Source organism: Crocodylus porosus, unplaced genomic scaffold, assembly GCF_001723895.1.
Source record: "Crocodylus porosus isolate Cpor-Errol unplaced genomic scaffold, CroPor_comp1, whole genome shotgun sequence".
Classification (NCBI taxonomy): domain Eukaryota; kingdom Metazoa; phylum Chordata; order Crocodylia; family Crocodylidae; genus Crocodylus; species Crocodylus porosus.
Window position 1 is genome coordinate 16,473,210 of NW_017728928.1, and position 13,894 is coordinate 16,487,103.

Genomic DNA, 13,894 nt, shown 5'->3' on the forward strand with positions numbered 1-13,894 from the left:
AATTGTAAAGCACTTTAGGGCACGGTGTGCAGTTTTTTTACAAGATTTGAAATACATTTTTTAAATTGTGCCTATAATTTTAAAATTGAGCACAGGGGATACACTCTAATAGTTTGAAAGTGTTAAGAGTCTTTCAGTACTTGTAATCATATGCACAGGTATGCTCTTTTGAAGTAGTAACACTGTCTGTGGGTCATAGAACATTTAATTAATTAATTAAAATGATGAAATGAATTATTAAATATTACTTGGGCCAGAGAGTGTGTGTGTGTGACTAGTTTAGTAGTTAGCATTTTCACTGGAGATCTACAACTCCCCAGTATTAGCTCCACTGAAGATTCAAAGCTTGAGAGGCACTCCCGCTTCAGGAGATCCTGTAGCATAATGGTTAGGGTACTTTGTTGGAGGTCCATATGGGTCTGAGTCCCCTCAGGAAAAGGAGGAATTTGAACCCACATCTCTCACATGGTTAATTTAATAACTTAAAATAATCATTTGCACAGCCCTAGGTTATCATCCTTGAATTAGGGAACAGAAAGGAATGAAGCATTTAGGAAGTTTCCTTGAGAATGTGCTAATGAAGATTTCATTTACTGGGGAAGATGCTAGATGGGTGAATTTGGTTCTGTTTGTGTTGCCGCATGTCAGTAACTAACATATATAATACACCAAGGTGAACTTTATGCATCAGGGTAAACTTAAGCACTTTGTTGTTTTGGGAAAATCGTGAAAGGCAATTAAGTACTGACCGTCTCACCGGTGCCTGCCAGACTGCAGTTGGATGAAGTCCACTGCTTTTTGTGTGAGAGAATATGGGAGAGTGTAACTGCTGGACCAGACTTTTTTCAGCAGGACTACTTGTATGTTCCTTCATCCAAAGAAGTGTGCCAAAAAGGATGTGAAAGTACAATGCAGAATAGGTTAGACTGAAATGGAGACACGCTACCCTGTATCATGCAGCTTTTAATCTCAAAGCTGCACTGTATATATAAAGTGTGGCTAGAATGGAGGGAAAAGGAAGGAAATGTTTTTTTTTTCCTCACTTTTAATAGGTCAATGTATGCATCCAACTTAAATCAGAAAAACGATTTATACTGTTTATTCAGTATTTAATATGACCAATGTCCAAATGCTTCAGCTATGCAGTATATTTATGCTAATCTTGCCTTAGTGGGCAGGAGAAGGAAAATTAGCATGGTTTGTTTTCATTTTTCCTAGTCTGCTCATTTAAGCCTTAGCAAGATAACTTTTGATTTAGCATGTGTAATTGTGCTGCCACTGGCTGCTTGGCCTTCAGTAATCTATGGTTAAATTTAAAAAAAAACAACAAATGGATCTTTGCAGGTGCCTGTTTCGGGGAAGGGGTTGATTAAAAAATGATTTTTTACTATACCAGACCTTTTTTCTAGCAGTGTGTACAAAATGATATCCATAGCATGTACATAACCAGTAAATTATACTGGAATTGTTATTTACTGGTAAATTTAAATAAGATTAATGGCTATTGGATAAATGGTAGTAGGAAATAAATTCTTGATAGTAACTTGAATTGCCACTGGATGTCACTCTTGTTTCAAAGGAGCATAGCTCGAAGTGAATTTTCCTGCCTGTTCACAAGATGGACCCTAAAGCTGGGTTTGGAAAGAGCAGTCTCATGCTTCTTTGAGATCTCTCCAAAGGATTTTTAGTGCTCACAAAACTTGCTGTGCTAACAATGCCGGCTGGAAGAGAAATACATCACTAGCAATTTTTTCAGCGCTGCTCTGCCAGTGTGCTTCAACCCTGACTGTTTGTTACCTCAAGGATGGAGAAAGGTTTTTAGTCGCTATGACTTATTCAAGTCCTTTGTGACTCGGCTGAATCTGCCAGCATGGAGGCTGATTGAGAGGCACGCTTACCTTCTAGGAACTGGAATGAAACACCAGTTTTGACTGTAGTTCAAGGCTGTCCAACTTCTAAGCAGCTGGGGGACACAGCCAGCTGCATGAACAGGGCCATGCACCAATGTGGGACACAGGCCCTGGGCTGCATGCCATGCAGATGTCCCTCCATTTCCCCCCACCCCCGTCTCCCATCCCCCAACATTGCACCATGCATCTGTATGACCCCAGTGTCACCCTCAGCTTCCAGCAACCTGCCAAGTTGTACCAACACCCCTGTGTGGCAGGCACATGAAGCACAAGCTGGAGGAAGGAGGAGGGACCTGAAGACTCTGGTTGCTGTTGCAGGCTGATCAGTGTAGGGAGTGGCAGCCAGGCAGGAGTTCAGGGGCCACACTTTTGACCCCTTGTAGGCCCCGTGGGCTGCCAGTTGGACAGCTCTGACCTGGTTGACCAAATGGCTACTCGTAACAGCTTTATTCCATTGTTCTTGTGAGTTGCTGAGGTTAAAAGTTCTGCCTTCTCATGAGGCTTCCCTTTTCTCTGCAGTAGTTTTCCCAGAGATGTAATGGTCTGCTGCCTGTTGGCACACCATGAACTAAACTTGAATGTTAACTTAATTTCAGTTGAGAAACTGTTTTATCTGTATTCTCCTGGACTCTTCACAAGCCCTCTGTACCCCAGATAATAGTAGCTACCTGGCTATTATTGTTCAGAAAGGGTGGCAGAGACCAGAGCACAGTTGACCAATAGAGGCTGTTGTTTTAAAGCCCATTGTAACCTAAGTACTGTTTACTGGGGTTTCCAAGATGTCCACTGAAGACCGGTCCAGTAAATTGCCCATCACCACCTTGCAAGGCCATCCCATTGTAGCCAATGAGCAAGCCCTCACCAGACGGGTTTGCAGTCTCTCAACAGCTTGGTAAAATCTTCCATTCCTGGACCTCATGGGGTTAAAGTGTTCTAACCTGGAGTTCTAACATATGAATAGAAAGTCAAACATTTGAGGCAAAGTGTTTAATTTATCATTCTACTGACATACAGTACACTTGGCAACATAATATAATACAAATAGTATCTGTGTAGTCATCTATTAGGCATAATAGTTTGCTGAAGGTTTTATAAACTGCCTTAAAGATGGCACGTGTCATTACTGATCTTGAACAAGTGGCTTTTATATTTTCCATACTACTGTTGATTCCTTTAAGTAGTGGTAATTCCATTCCTAAGCTGAGCCTAAACTGAAAAGGGCACAGCATGGCTGTCCTCTGATTTCAAGACCACCTCAAGTAATGTCATGATTGATCTAATTGAAATTCAGTTCACCTTAAAAAAACACATTCTTTTGCAGGAACACGTGTGCCCAATTTACATAATATAAAGACTTTAGACTGATCCCTTTTCCCCAGATACTGATTCTGTTTCTGCTGGAGCTGTGCCTACACAGGAGAAGGAATTTTCTCAATTTCCTTTAAAGAGGCCAAGCTATTTGAGTCATTTGAGATCACACATAGGTTAGGTTTAGTTATTACAAATGTGAAATTGGCAGATGACAGAAAGGAAAGTGGGCCTGTTTTAAACGCAAAATACTGCACATAAGGTTACATGTGCTAAATTTTTTCCAGATGCTCTGTTCCAATTGGTCTCTTTGTTGCTGTGTTTTTCAGCAGTGTTCATATTGTCGAATCAATTTAAAATCTCACCTAATTTACCATATTGCTGTTGTCCTGTGCTGAAAGGCAGGCTTGCAGGTACTGTAATTAATCTTTTGTAGATTTCAGCCAGTTTGTGAAACAGCCTTGTAATTTTGAAAAAAATTACCAGCTCTGGGGCTAAAAACACCCAGCCTTAACATTAAACAGCATTCTGCATGCAGTTTCTGTCTAACACCTACCTAGAGAAAGATCTGTTTTTGGACATATGCAAGTCCACAGATTCATGCATGCGAACACATACTATCCCCACAAGTGTTCCACATACACATGCTTCCCACTACTCTCTCACTGTTCTCAGGGTTGGAGTAATGCTGAGGCAAGTGTAGGGGACTTGTCACTACATCTTCTGATATGGATATCATGGCCAGTTCAGTGTCAGTGATGGCACTACTTTAATGCCTCTTTCTTAAAATAGTCTAAAGCAGGGGTTAGCAACCTATGGTCCATGGGCTGAATCTGACCCATGAAGAAAGTGGATCTAGTCCATAGCAGCTCTGGGCATTGGCAGCATGCTGCAGTCCAGGCCCCAGAGGAGGTATCTAAGGTCCTACCATCTGCCTTGCTCCATCTATTCTTTCTGAAGCATCTCCTAATCATGCTGCCCCACCACCTTGTTCTGTTCTTACAGCCTTGTTGAATTTAACCCTTTTTATTGCCATTGGCCACTTGAATTGATGGCAAGGGCAAAGCATAGCACCTTTGGCACTCTAGCAGGCAGAGATTTGTGGCCTGCAGCAGGGTTCTGGGTTACATGTGGCAGCCTGTGGCAGCAAAAGATTGCTGACCCCTGATCTAATGCATATTGAAGCCTATTCAATGGAAATGTTTGTAAAGACAGATGCATGAATTCTTAATAAACTTCTTGCCATTCTGACAATCTCTGCATTGTTGCAAAATGGGTAATGTGAGTCAGGTTACATTGTACATCTTATTTGATGTTTGTTTGTTTCCACAGCTTAAAATCATAGTGGATTTTTGGTCTGTTTTTTTCACTTAAGCATTTACAACATGGCAAATAATTCTGCTTGCTTTTTGTATTAGATGCCTGAGAGTATTGATCAGAAGATTAAATGAAATGTTGTCCAGATATATGAATATAATCAAAGGGCCCACGAGATGAGAAAAAAGGAGAGAATATTAAACAGTTCTGGTTGTTTGTATGAGTGTCTGAAAAAACCGCTGTTGCAACCATTTCCCAGACTGTGCAAACTGACTAAGTATATTTCAAGAAGGCTTCAAACTGTTACTCTTAGGAGTAAAGCTTTGGAGAACTGCCATCTCTATTTTGTTCAGAATCAGTAAAAGAATGTAGGCAAACAAACTGTAAACTGTAAATTTATATGATGACTAGGGACTAGATGCTGCAGAAATGCTTGAAACACCTGCATTCTTATTTGGGTATAGAATATTTTTTTACTTCTGCTTTGTCAATTCTGATCCATCCAAGGTTGATAGTAACCACAACGTATAGCCTCTAATTAGTTGGAATAGCTGGAATGATTTGAGCTATATATTGTTCAACCCCCCTGAAGACAGATACCCACAGAGAGGTCGGTGACTAAACAAGCAGGAAGGCTGAAATATGTTCTTATCTTTATAGGAGGCCCTTTAAGAACAGGGGTAAACCACAATGGGGAAAACTTGCACTGTTCTTAATTGTGCTGTACCCCACTTGTGAGTATCTGTACCTCTCCTGACCACTAAATCCATTTAGAAGTAGGTTTAAATAATGTCAACCAAAAGTTCTGTTTTGCCTTTCACAAGTTAATAACTAAAATCCTTTTAAAATTTCCAGCCATCCATTTTCAATGAAGTTACTTATGCTTTGTAAAGAAGAGATCAAGAAATCCAAAGACATCCAAAAACTTCGTTCCAGCATTGCAGTGTGAGTCCATAAAAAACCCCTCTCTTTTGTTTAACTGCAGGAAGTGGAGAAAGGCTCAACTTCTGAACATATGAAATGAGAGCTATGGGGTGGAGACTGAGAAATTGTTCTCCTTGGTCTATTTGGCCTGAAATATATCTGAAAACCACACGTGTCTGTGTATCTGAAGATTCTGTGATCTTTATACATTCTTTTAAAGAAAAATCACGCAAGGAATCAGATAAGATTTGAGTATTTGTGCTTTCTGTCAAAGTGATTAAACTGCCTGTCTTAGAGTACATTATGTCATGAGATTTTTGCTTCTGGAGAGCTTGATTCAAATGCTGCCTAGGTAACAGATGGTATTAAGCAAATCAGAAAGCACTTTTGTAAAACTATTGAACCATTTAGATGTTTTGCTCTACAGAAGCACACAGGTGAAGCAGGAAGGAAAGTTGCAGATCAGCAGGGGTATGGGCGGGTGATGTCACAATAATGTTGTGAGTCTGGATTGAGCCTCCTTGACACAAGTTTCCATGATTTAGCAGCTGGCTAAATTCGCTCTGTGGGGGTAACTCTTTTGGAAGCAATAGTACTACTATAACAGGCATATACCTGATCCAAAGTGTTAGTGCCTTTAGTTTACTACTAGTTCACTTTTTCTATATCAGTATTTGAAAGTGTTCTAGAAAGCTTAAATTGAACATTCAGCCATTCATCTGCACTGCCCTTTGCTTCTAATTGCATCATACATTAGCTCACACTGCAGTTGTTTCCAGTGTGAGCTTGTTTTACTTGTGATTTTCACACATAACCTCTGCTACCTTAGTAAATTTAAAGCCATATTTGTATTTGACATAGCTATATGGCATCTCAAACAGTTGACTAACGCTTAATGATTTTACTATACTTTTCCTCAGTGTTTGCTTTCCCACAGTGCTTAGAAAATAAATCAGACTTCTTGAGGGTAGCAGAACCCTTTTCTTTAACATGTATGCATGTGCACACGGCATTTTTAATCTCATAAATAAAATTACCTTTGTGACTATATTATTAATGGAAACCACTCACGCTGTATACATTCTTGTTTTTCTAGGTTTTGTGGCATGATTCAGTTTCAAGGTGACATTAGAAAAAAAGTTTTCTTTCAGTTGTTTCTTCTTCTTTGCCATCCATTTCCTATAGTAAGTATTGGGGGTGTTGCTTAGGGATTTGGGGGCAGAGCTGAATTCTTTAAGCAAGGAAGAATGATGTTAAATATGATATCAGGTGAAAATGGGTTTTAAAGCACATGCACAAATCATTCATGGTTTTCTATATCATTTGCAGTTTTTCCTCTAGGTGTTAATCATCTGACACCTTTTGGTTCCTGCCTGCCTGCTTGCTTGCAAGTTGTATCCACAACACTTTCCTTTACAATTTCAATTGTGAATGCTGTGTGTTAGGGATTGCCTCTTCTGTTTGTACAGCAAGCAGTAATATGGAGTGCCAGTCACCTTTTGGCTTTTGAGTGCTACTATAATAGTAGTAATTTAAATCATTCACAATACTAACAGATTCCAGGTGAACCAGGAGAATGTAAGTCCTTAGAGAACTTTGTTCATCAAAGCTAAAATTGTTAGTCTGGTAGGAAGGTTCTGAAGATTTTACCAATTTGTCTTTAGGGTGTCACATAAAATGCTGGCTTCGGTGCTTAGAGTTAATTTTAATCCACCAGAAAAATCTTAGTGTTGGGCAATAGCTTTAGTAAGAATAGCTTTGTGTACACCGGAGTCTGAAGCACCTTATTAATAAGCAGTTTTCCTAGAACACAGTGTAGCAATTATGGTGGCATCCACGAAGGAAGGTAAAGGAAAGTTAACTTTGCTGGTTTCTCCAGCAGATACAGTAGGGCAATTTTTGCCAAATGGAGAAAGGTAGAAAGGAAAGGAATTCTAATTTCAGGTTTCCAAGAAAATCTAATAATACCCAAAGGAAGGCAAATAAATTATAGGTTATTTAAAAGAAAGTAGTTGTGCCCCTTTAAGTTGACCCATCTGTAAAAACAAGGTGTTCTTATGCCATAACAGATTTAAAAATATGAAATTTAAACAAACTCTCTTTGCAGTTTTTTAAACCATGCACTATCTTTATCACCCACAAAGTATTTTTAAACCAGTAAGTAAACATAACATGCAAATGTGGTTTCCAAATTATAAGTAGTAAACTATGCTGAGTACAGTGTGATTTTAACCTTTTGTTCAAAAGTAAGTATCAGAATAAAAAATTATCTTCATTGGCTAGACAACAGGACTTCTGTACATTACCAAAACACTTCAAGACCTTGTTGGTTTTCATGTTGCTTTCTTGTTGCTGTTTCAGCCACTGTGGATGCCACTGCCTTTGCTTTACCCAACACTGCTCCACTTTAGCTGTCCAGAAAAGTGCTTCTTAGTTTGTTATATTAGTACAGACTGTAATACTAAAGCTGTGGCATAGACTGTAGTTTTAGAACTGGTGAATGTGTGCGTATTACTTATATTGTATAGATTCCACAAAATCTCCATACACATTCCAAGGTGAATATACAGTTTTGTAGAACAAAAGGGCCATAGTTATTTTATTGGTTAGACTGCTGGGGCAGCTGTCAACCTGGGCTCTTGGAATTTGGAAGCATTCCAGCTTCAGATATCTAACACAGATCCTTTCTCAAAGACTACTGGATAAATGAAGGAGTTCTAAAGAGCAAGGAAGTGGGTTTTGTTTGTTTTTGTTTTTAAGTACTGCCAGAGTTTGAATTTAATTGAATTGAATGATTTCATAATCATTTTTTTCAGTACTTATTATGTAGAAGAAATTCATGCCTGGTACACTTTTAAATTCTATGTATTTTATTGTTACAAAGGTAACTTAATTTTTTTTCAAAATTTGTAGATGAGGTTTTTCATTTTAGAATTCTAGATCTGGACCATGCCTATGTACATAATAGCATCAGGTCTGCCATGTTGTGAAGAGGCTTCTATTTCTGGCATTTCCTCATTCCACAGAAAGGCTACCTTCATCTTATATTAGATTTGTGAATAATGAAATATATACACCACTTAGCCTCAGGATGGTGAAGTTGTTCCAAGATCAAGACTGATTTGTGATTCCCAGTTTGGAGGATGAATATTTCCTATTGCCAGGCACCCAGCCTACATGAATGTGGTGTAACCCTTACTGGTTCTACACCTTCCCAGGGCCTGCAGTGGACGTTTCTGTGCAGCATTATGGTAACCAGTCATTAGCAATCACTGGAAATCCATCCTAGGCATGATAGTCACCTATCATGGAGGGCTTCAAACATAACCTTGTTTGCAGGAAAAAATGCAAGATGCTAGAGAACTACTTATTCAGGGGAGGCATAAGGCCTGCCTGATGCCTTCCTAACTTTATGGTCTTGAGAAAGTATACAGGAGTCCTCTGGCTCTCCAGGTAACATTTAGAAGATGACTGGACAACATTTTGATAGCTCCATGTTGGACAAAAAGGTTTTGGCTGTGGATGTTCTTCTGTAGATATCCCAGTAGATTCTCCACCTTGCTCAAATATGCTGTCCCAGAACAATAGTTTGATGCTATCCAAGCCAGACCTGCAGTTTTTGCATAAGTAAAATTGGATTTTGGCAGGCTGAGCACACTGACAGAGATTGCTGTCTACAAGGTCAGAAGATTTGTATACCTTCCATCAGGAAAATGTATTAATTCTCCATCTGGGCAGCTTGGAATAATATTGATTCAGTTTTAGCCTTGACATCAAGTTTTTATATTATATCCTGCTCTTACATCAGATAGGAGTATTGATCAATTGCATTGAAGTCTAGCTGGTCACAGTATTGGTCCACCTATTGCATTTTGTTTTCTCATAGCCTACGGGCACTTTTACATGTACTCTACAGAGAGTGGGGGTTGGTCCTTTGCTTAGAGTGGCTCTGACAGCTGCTTTAATTAAAGCGCTGCAGCATCTCGTGTGTCAGCATCCCCACACTGAAATGGTGGCAGGGATGCTTGAACTAAAGCATGTTGGATGAGCTTTAGTTCAAGTGCCCTCACTGCCATTTTGAAGCGCAGTGACACCAATACACGAGATGCGGGAGGTTGCTGGAGTACAGTAATTACTGCGCTCCAGCAGATTTGATTAATCAAGTCTGCTCTGATGTGCTGTAAGTACAGCATGTTCCACAGTCATGTACAGGCACCCAACATTACTGAAGTTCCATTAAAGGACTTCTTTTCCCAGGGCACCTCAGTGCCCACCTTCCTCAGCTTGTGTAGACTTCTTTAGAACAGCTGGAGGAGTCCTTCTTGCAAATTCGCTACACTGCAACCAAGATGTTTTTTCTCATAGCCATTGCGTACTCACAGAGAGTAAGTAAGTTCTTATGGCTGGACTGATTTGAATAGGACGTAGTTTATATTAGAAATGTTACTACAGATACTTACAGTATAGATCAGCGTTATGAAGGAATTGTCTAAGTTATTATCTAAATATGATCTTAAATGTTTTAAGTATATATTTGAAGGATATGGGGTCTGATTTTCAGAGGTATTTAAACACAGATAAATACCTCCTAGAATTCTCAAAAGTGTCTAAGCAGGTTAGAAATCACTGATTTCAGCAGGAGGTAGACAGTAACCCTGTTTGTGTGCTTTTGAAAATACTGCTAGGCAGCTGTCCATAAGGTAAGGCACCATTTGAAAACATGATCAGAAGTAATCCATTAGGTCACAAGCTACCATCAATACTTTCTTTGATGAATCAGTTTTAAATAATCAAACATGATTGATAAATGTGTTTTTCTTCATTTATCCAGCTCATTTAAGATGTTTTTATTTAACATTTATTAACATCTTTATGTCTTTCAATTCCAATTTTATTACAATGCAGCTTGGCTCTTTTTATAGATGGATAGTTATTTTTTATCACACCATAATTACTTTGCATGTGTGGCTGGTCTAAATTTATTGTGTGATTCACCAGTTAATTGTGTGATAAGTACTTTGCACAGGTGGTGACCTAAATTTATTGTATAATTAACCAGTTAGTTGGATAACATGTGTAATGTGTAGCATGGGCCAAAGTAATGTGCAAGTCACCAAGCAGCCATCTCTACAAGATGCATTTAATACTTCTGTTGCCCCTCACAGCACTGCTGTGTTTTAGGGAAGTGTTGTTGTTATGTTTACTTTACAGCTGCATAAATTGAGGTAGAGAAATAAAGTTCCCTGTACCTGCAAGAAAAGAAAATATGGTTTTGGGCTGCATCAAGAGGAGCATCAGGTGCAAGGATAGGAGGTGACGATGCCTATTTACTTGGCACTGGTTAGGCCTCATTTAGAGTACTGTGTGCCAGTGGTAATGTGTGCAGGGGGGTGCCCGTTCACCCCCTGAGAGTGCTGGTGTGCTCCCTGCTTAGGGGATGGGCAGAGGGGGGAGGCAGTAGCACCAGTTCCCCGCCTGCAAGCGCTAGCCAGGGAGTGGGGTCACCAGAAGCACCGCTGGCACTTCCGGGAGCGCCACTGGCACTTCTGGATGCTATGCTCTTGCTTCTGGGTTGGTGTGATTGGCTGTGGGGAGTCCCCTTCTTCCCCCCAGCCAGAGAGATTGGCTGCGAGGGGACCCAGCCCCCCAGTTGCTGACTGGCCACTGGGGGGGCATATGCCCCCCGACTCAGGAGGTACCAGTCACCCATGTTATGTGCAGTTTTGGGCTCCACATTTTAAAAAGGATATAGAGAAGTGAGAAATAAGCAGAACATGTGACTAAGAGGGACATTATAGCAGTCTTTCAATATCTGAAGTACTGCCATAAAGGTGGACAACACTTTTCTGTTGTTGCGGAGAGCAGGATGAAGACTAATGGCTTGAAGCTGCAGCAGATTAGGTTCAGATTGGATATGATGAAAAATTTCTTCACTGGTAGAACAGTGGAGGTTTTCAAGAAGGAGCTGGGTTGGATAAACATTGGTCAGGAATGATCTAGTAGTTTGGTCTGGAGCAGTTTGTAAAAAGCCACATTTGGAAGCTCAAGAACCTTCCCCAACCTGATTGCTGGAAGATGAGAAGAAATCTGCAGCCTAGAGCAGGTGGGTGTTGGAGAGGGCCATGCTCAGTGGGAGACAAAAGCAGAGCTCCACAGCCAGGTGGGATAAGTCTATGGAGGGGATATTGAAAGGGGAGTTCTGGATGTCCAGTTAGAGGGTGTAATGTGGCTTGCAGTGCCCAGCTTGCAGAGCAGAATGTAGGGTGTTTGTTTTCCCCATGCTTCTGGGCTTTGCTGATTGCCACATGTAACAAAGAAGGAATTTTTTTCCCATTTGGTTGCAGCAGGTGTCAGGGTTTTTTTGCCTTCACAAGTTTTGTGTGTTGGCTGCAGCTAATGTTGGGGATTCTTTACTGGAGTGTGCTAGTGCTCCTATTGAATCTAAAACCCTGTAGTCCTGGGGGTCTTGCCCTTCCATTCAAAGTCAGACCGATCACCACATTTGTGGTTTGCAAAGGAATTTTATCTCATGGTCAGACTGATACAGACTGGGGGGTTTTCCTTCCTCTGTAGTGGAGGAAGCGGGCGGGGAAACGAAACACGGCTCTCTTCCTTGGATATCTCAAGTGCATTTTAAACCATTGTAGTGGTGGGATACTGACAGTGCTTGTCCCCCTGCTTTACCCACGGCAGGTTAGAGTGCTTTTAATACCTTTGGGCAACATGCTTTGTAGCTGTGTAGTAGGACTGACAGTTTATAGATTTCATGGACTTTAGGGGGTGGAAAGGACTAATGAGATCGAGTCCGGTCCCTGTGCCATAGGCAGGAAGTCAGCTGGGATCAAGTGACTTGACTAAAAGTTTAGTTTTAGGAATTGGTTAAAAAAGGACTTGTATGGGATGGTTTGGATAAGGATGATCCTGCCTTGAGCAGAGAGTTGGACATGACCTCCAGAGGTGCATTCCAGCCTTCCTTTTCTATGATTCTAGGTCCCACAGCCAATCACTGGCAGTCAGGAATAATGTCTAAGGGTAATGATTCCAAGTTCTGTGTTCTGAATATTATACAGTGTATTCTAGAGTAGTTGCCAATCACATAAATACTATGATTAATATTGTAAATACTGTTATCGCTTAGTTCTTATATAGCACTTTGAATAATTTTACTTTTTTGGTGCAACTAAAATTCTGTCCTTCCCTCTAGATAAGGAAAACAACAGCCAGTCAATTATATGAAATGCTGATAACATTCAGTGATATTGTTGATCCTAATATCATGGATGAGGTCATGACGATACTTAGTGACACCAACTGGTAAGTGAATTTGTCAGAGACATAGGGCTTTTTGAAATATTCTTGTATCAGCAAAATAAAATCTTCCTAGACATTTGTCCATGAAAAAAGGTGGAGAGGTAAGCTTAGTTAGATCTGCGTATCAGTTCAGACAAAGTTTTATGCCAAAAGGGTGCTGCTGAGAGGACCTTTCTGATCTGGAGATTTGTATATTATAAAACAGCTGTTCAGCTGGCAACCTGCAAAGGGTTAACTTGTAGCCCCTGGGCTCCCACCTGGCTGCTGCTCTCTCCATCACTTAGGCTACAGTAGCCAAGGTCTTCAGACTCCTTCTCCCTTCTCCAGCTTCTGCATCCATGGGGTCAGGGTGTGGCAGCGCAGCACAGAGTGTGGAGTCAGAGGAATCCATGTCTAGAGAGGCAGGGGTAGGGGCTGGGGGTCCACACAGTGCAGTGCAGTGGAGGTGGAGGAGGTGCCCATGTGGCATACAGCTCTGGGGGTCTGCAGCCTGCACTAGTATGACCCATGTAGTGTACAGCTTTCACCAGTGTAGCCTGCGTGACATAAGGCCCTAGGTGCTTAGAAGCTGGACAGCCCTGTTATAAAATATATGGGCCCCATAAAGGTGGTATTTTTTTTACTTTGTCCAGTGGTGTTTATAAAAATACTTATAATTTCTAACAAAGTAAAAGGAGAGGAAATCCTGGAAATTCTCCACAAGACACAAAGAGACCGGACTGTGCAAAACAGACAAACTTCAATTGCAGAGACAGCTTCTTGGCATGAGCAAGCACTCTGGGAAAAGAGGTGGTGTTTGGGAATTGGAAGGTGTCAGAATGAGCAGAACTACTCATATATTCCTATGAACTATAATAGTTCAGATAGTATGAAACCTTTCTCCTTCATGCAAATACTTTGAAATAGAACAGTTTAACATTTCCCCAGTGGAACATTCATGGTGTTTCAATTTAATAACTATCTTTACGATATAAAGCAAGTCCTCCTTTTTACCTCTGTTTTCTTTGGCATTAAACCTTGTATGGAAAAAAATTCTGTATGCTTCCTAAATGCAGTAATGAATTAATACAATTGACTGTACCTCAGTTTTGTATGCCAGAGCTTCAAGTTCTTCTGGTTTACTT

At 40.5% G+C, this 13,894-nt stretch overlaps 1 protein-coding gene across 1 annotated transcript in view; it reads left to right on the forward strand.

Annotated features, from left to right (window-relative positions):
- The window catches only part of TBCD (tubulin folding cofactor D), a 226,913-nt gene that overhangs the window by 193,849 nt on the left and 19,170 nt on the right, over window positions 1-13,894 (forward strand). The window contains exons 35-37 of the mRNA XM_019542712.1: window positions 5,391-5,480; window positions 6,556-6,643; window positions 12,664-12,773. Of these exons, the coding sequence (XP_019398257.1) occupies window positions 5,391-5,480; window positions 6,556-6,643; window positions 12,664-12,773 (288 nt within the window). The remainder of the gene's footprint in view (window positions 1-5,390; window positions 5,481-6,555; window positions 6,644-12,663; window positions 12,774-13,894) is intronic.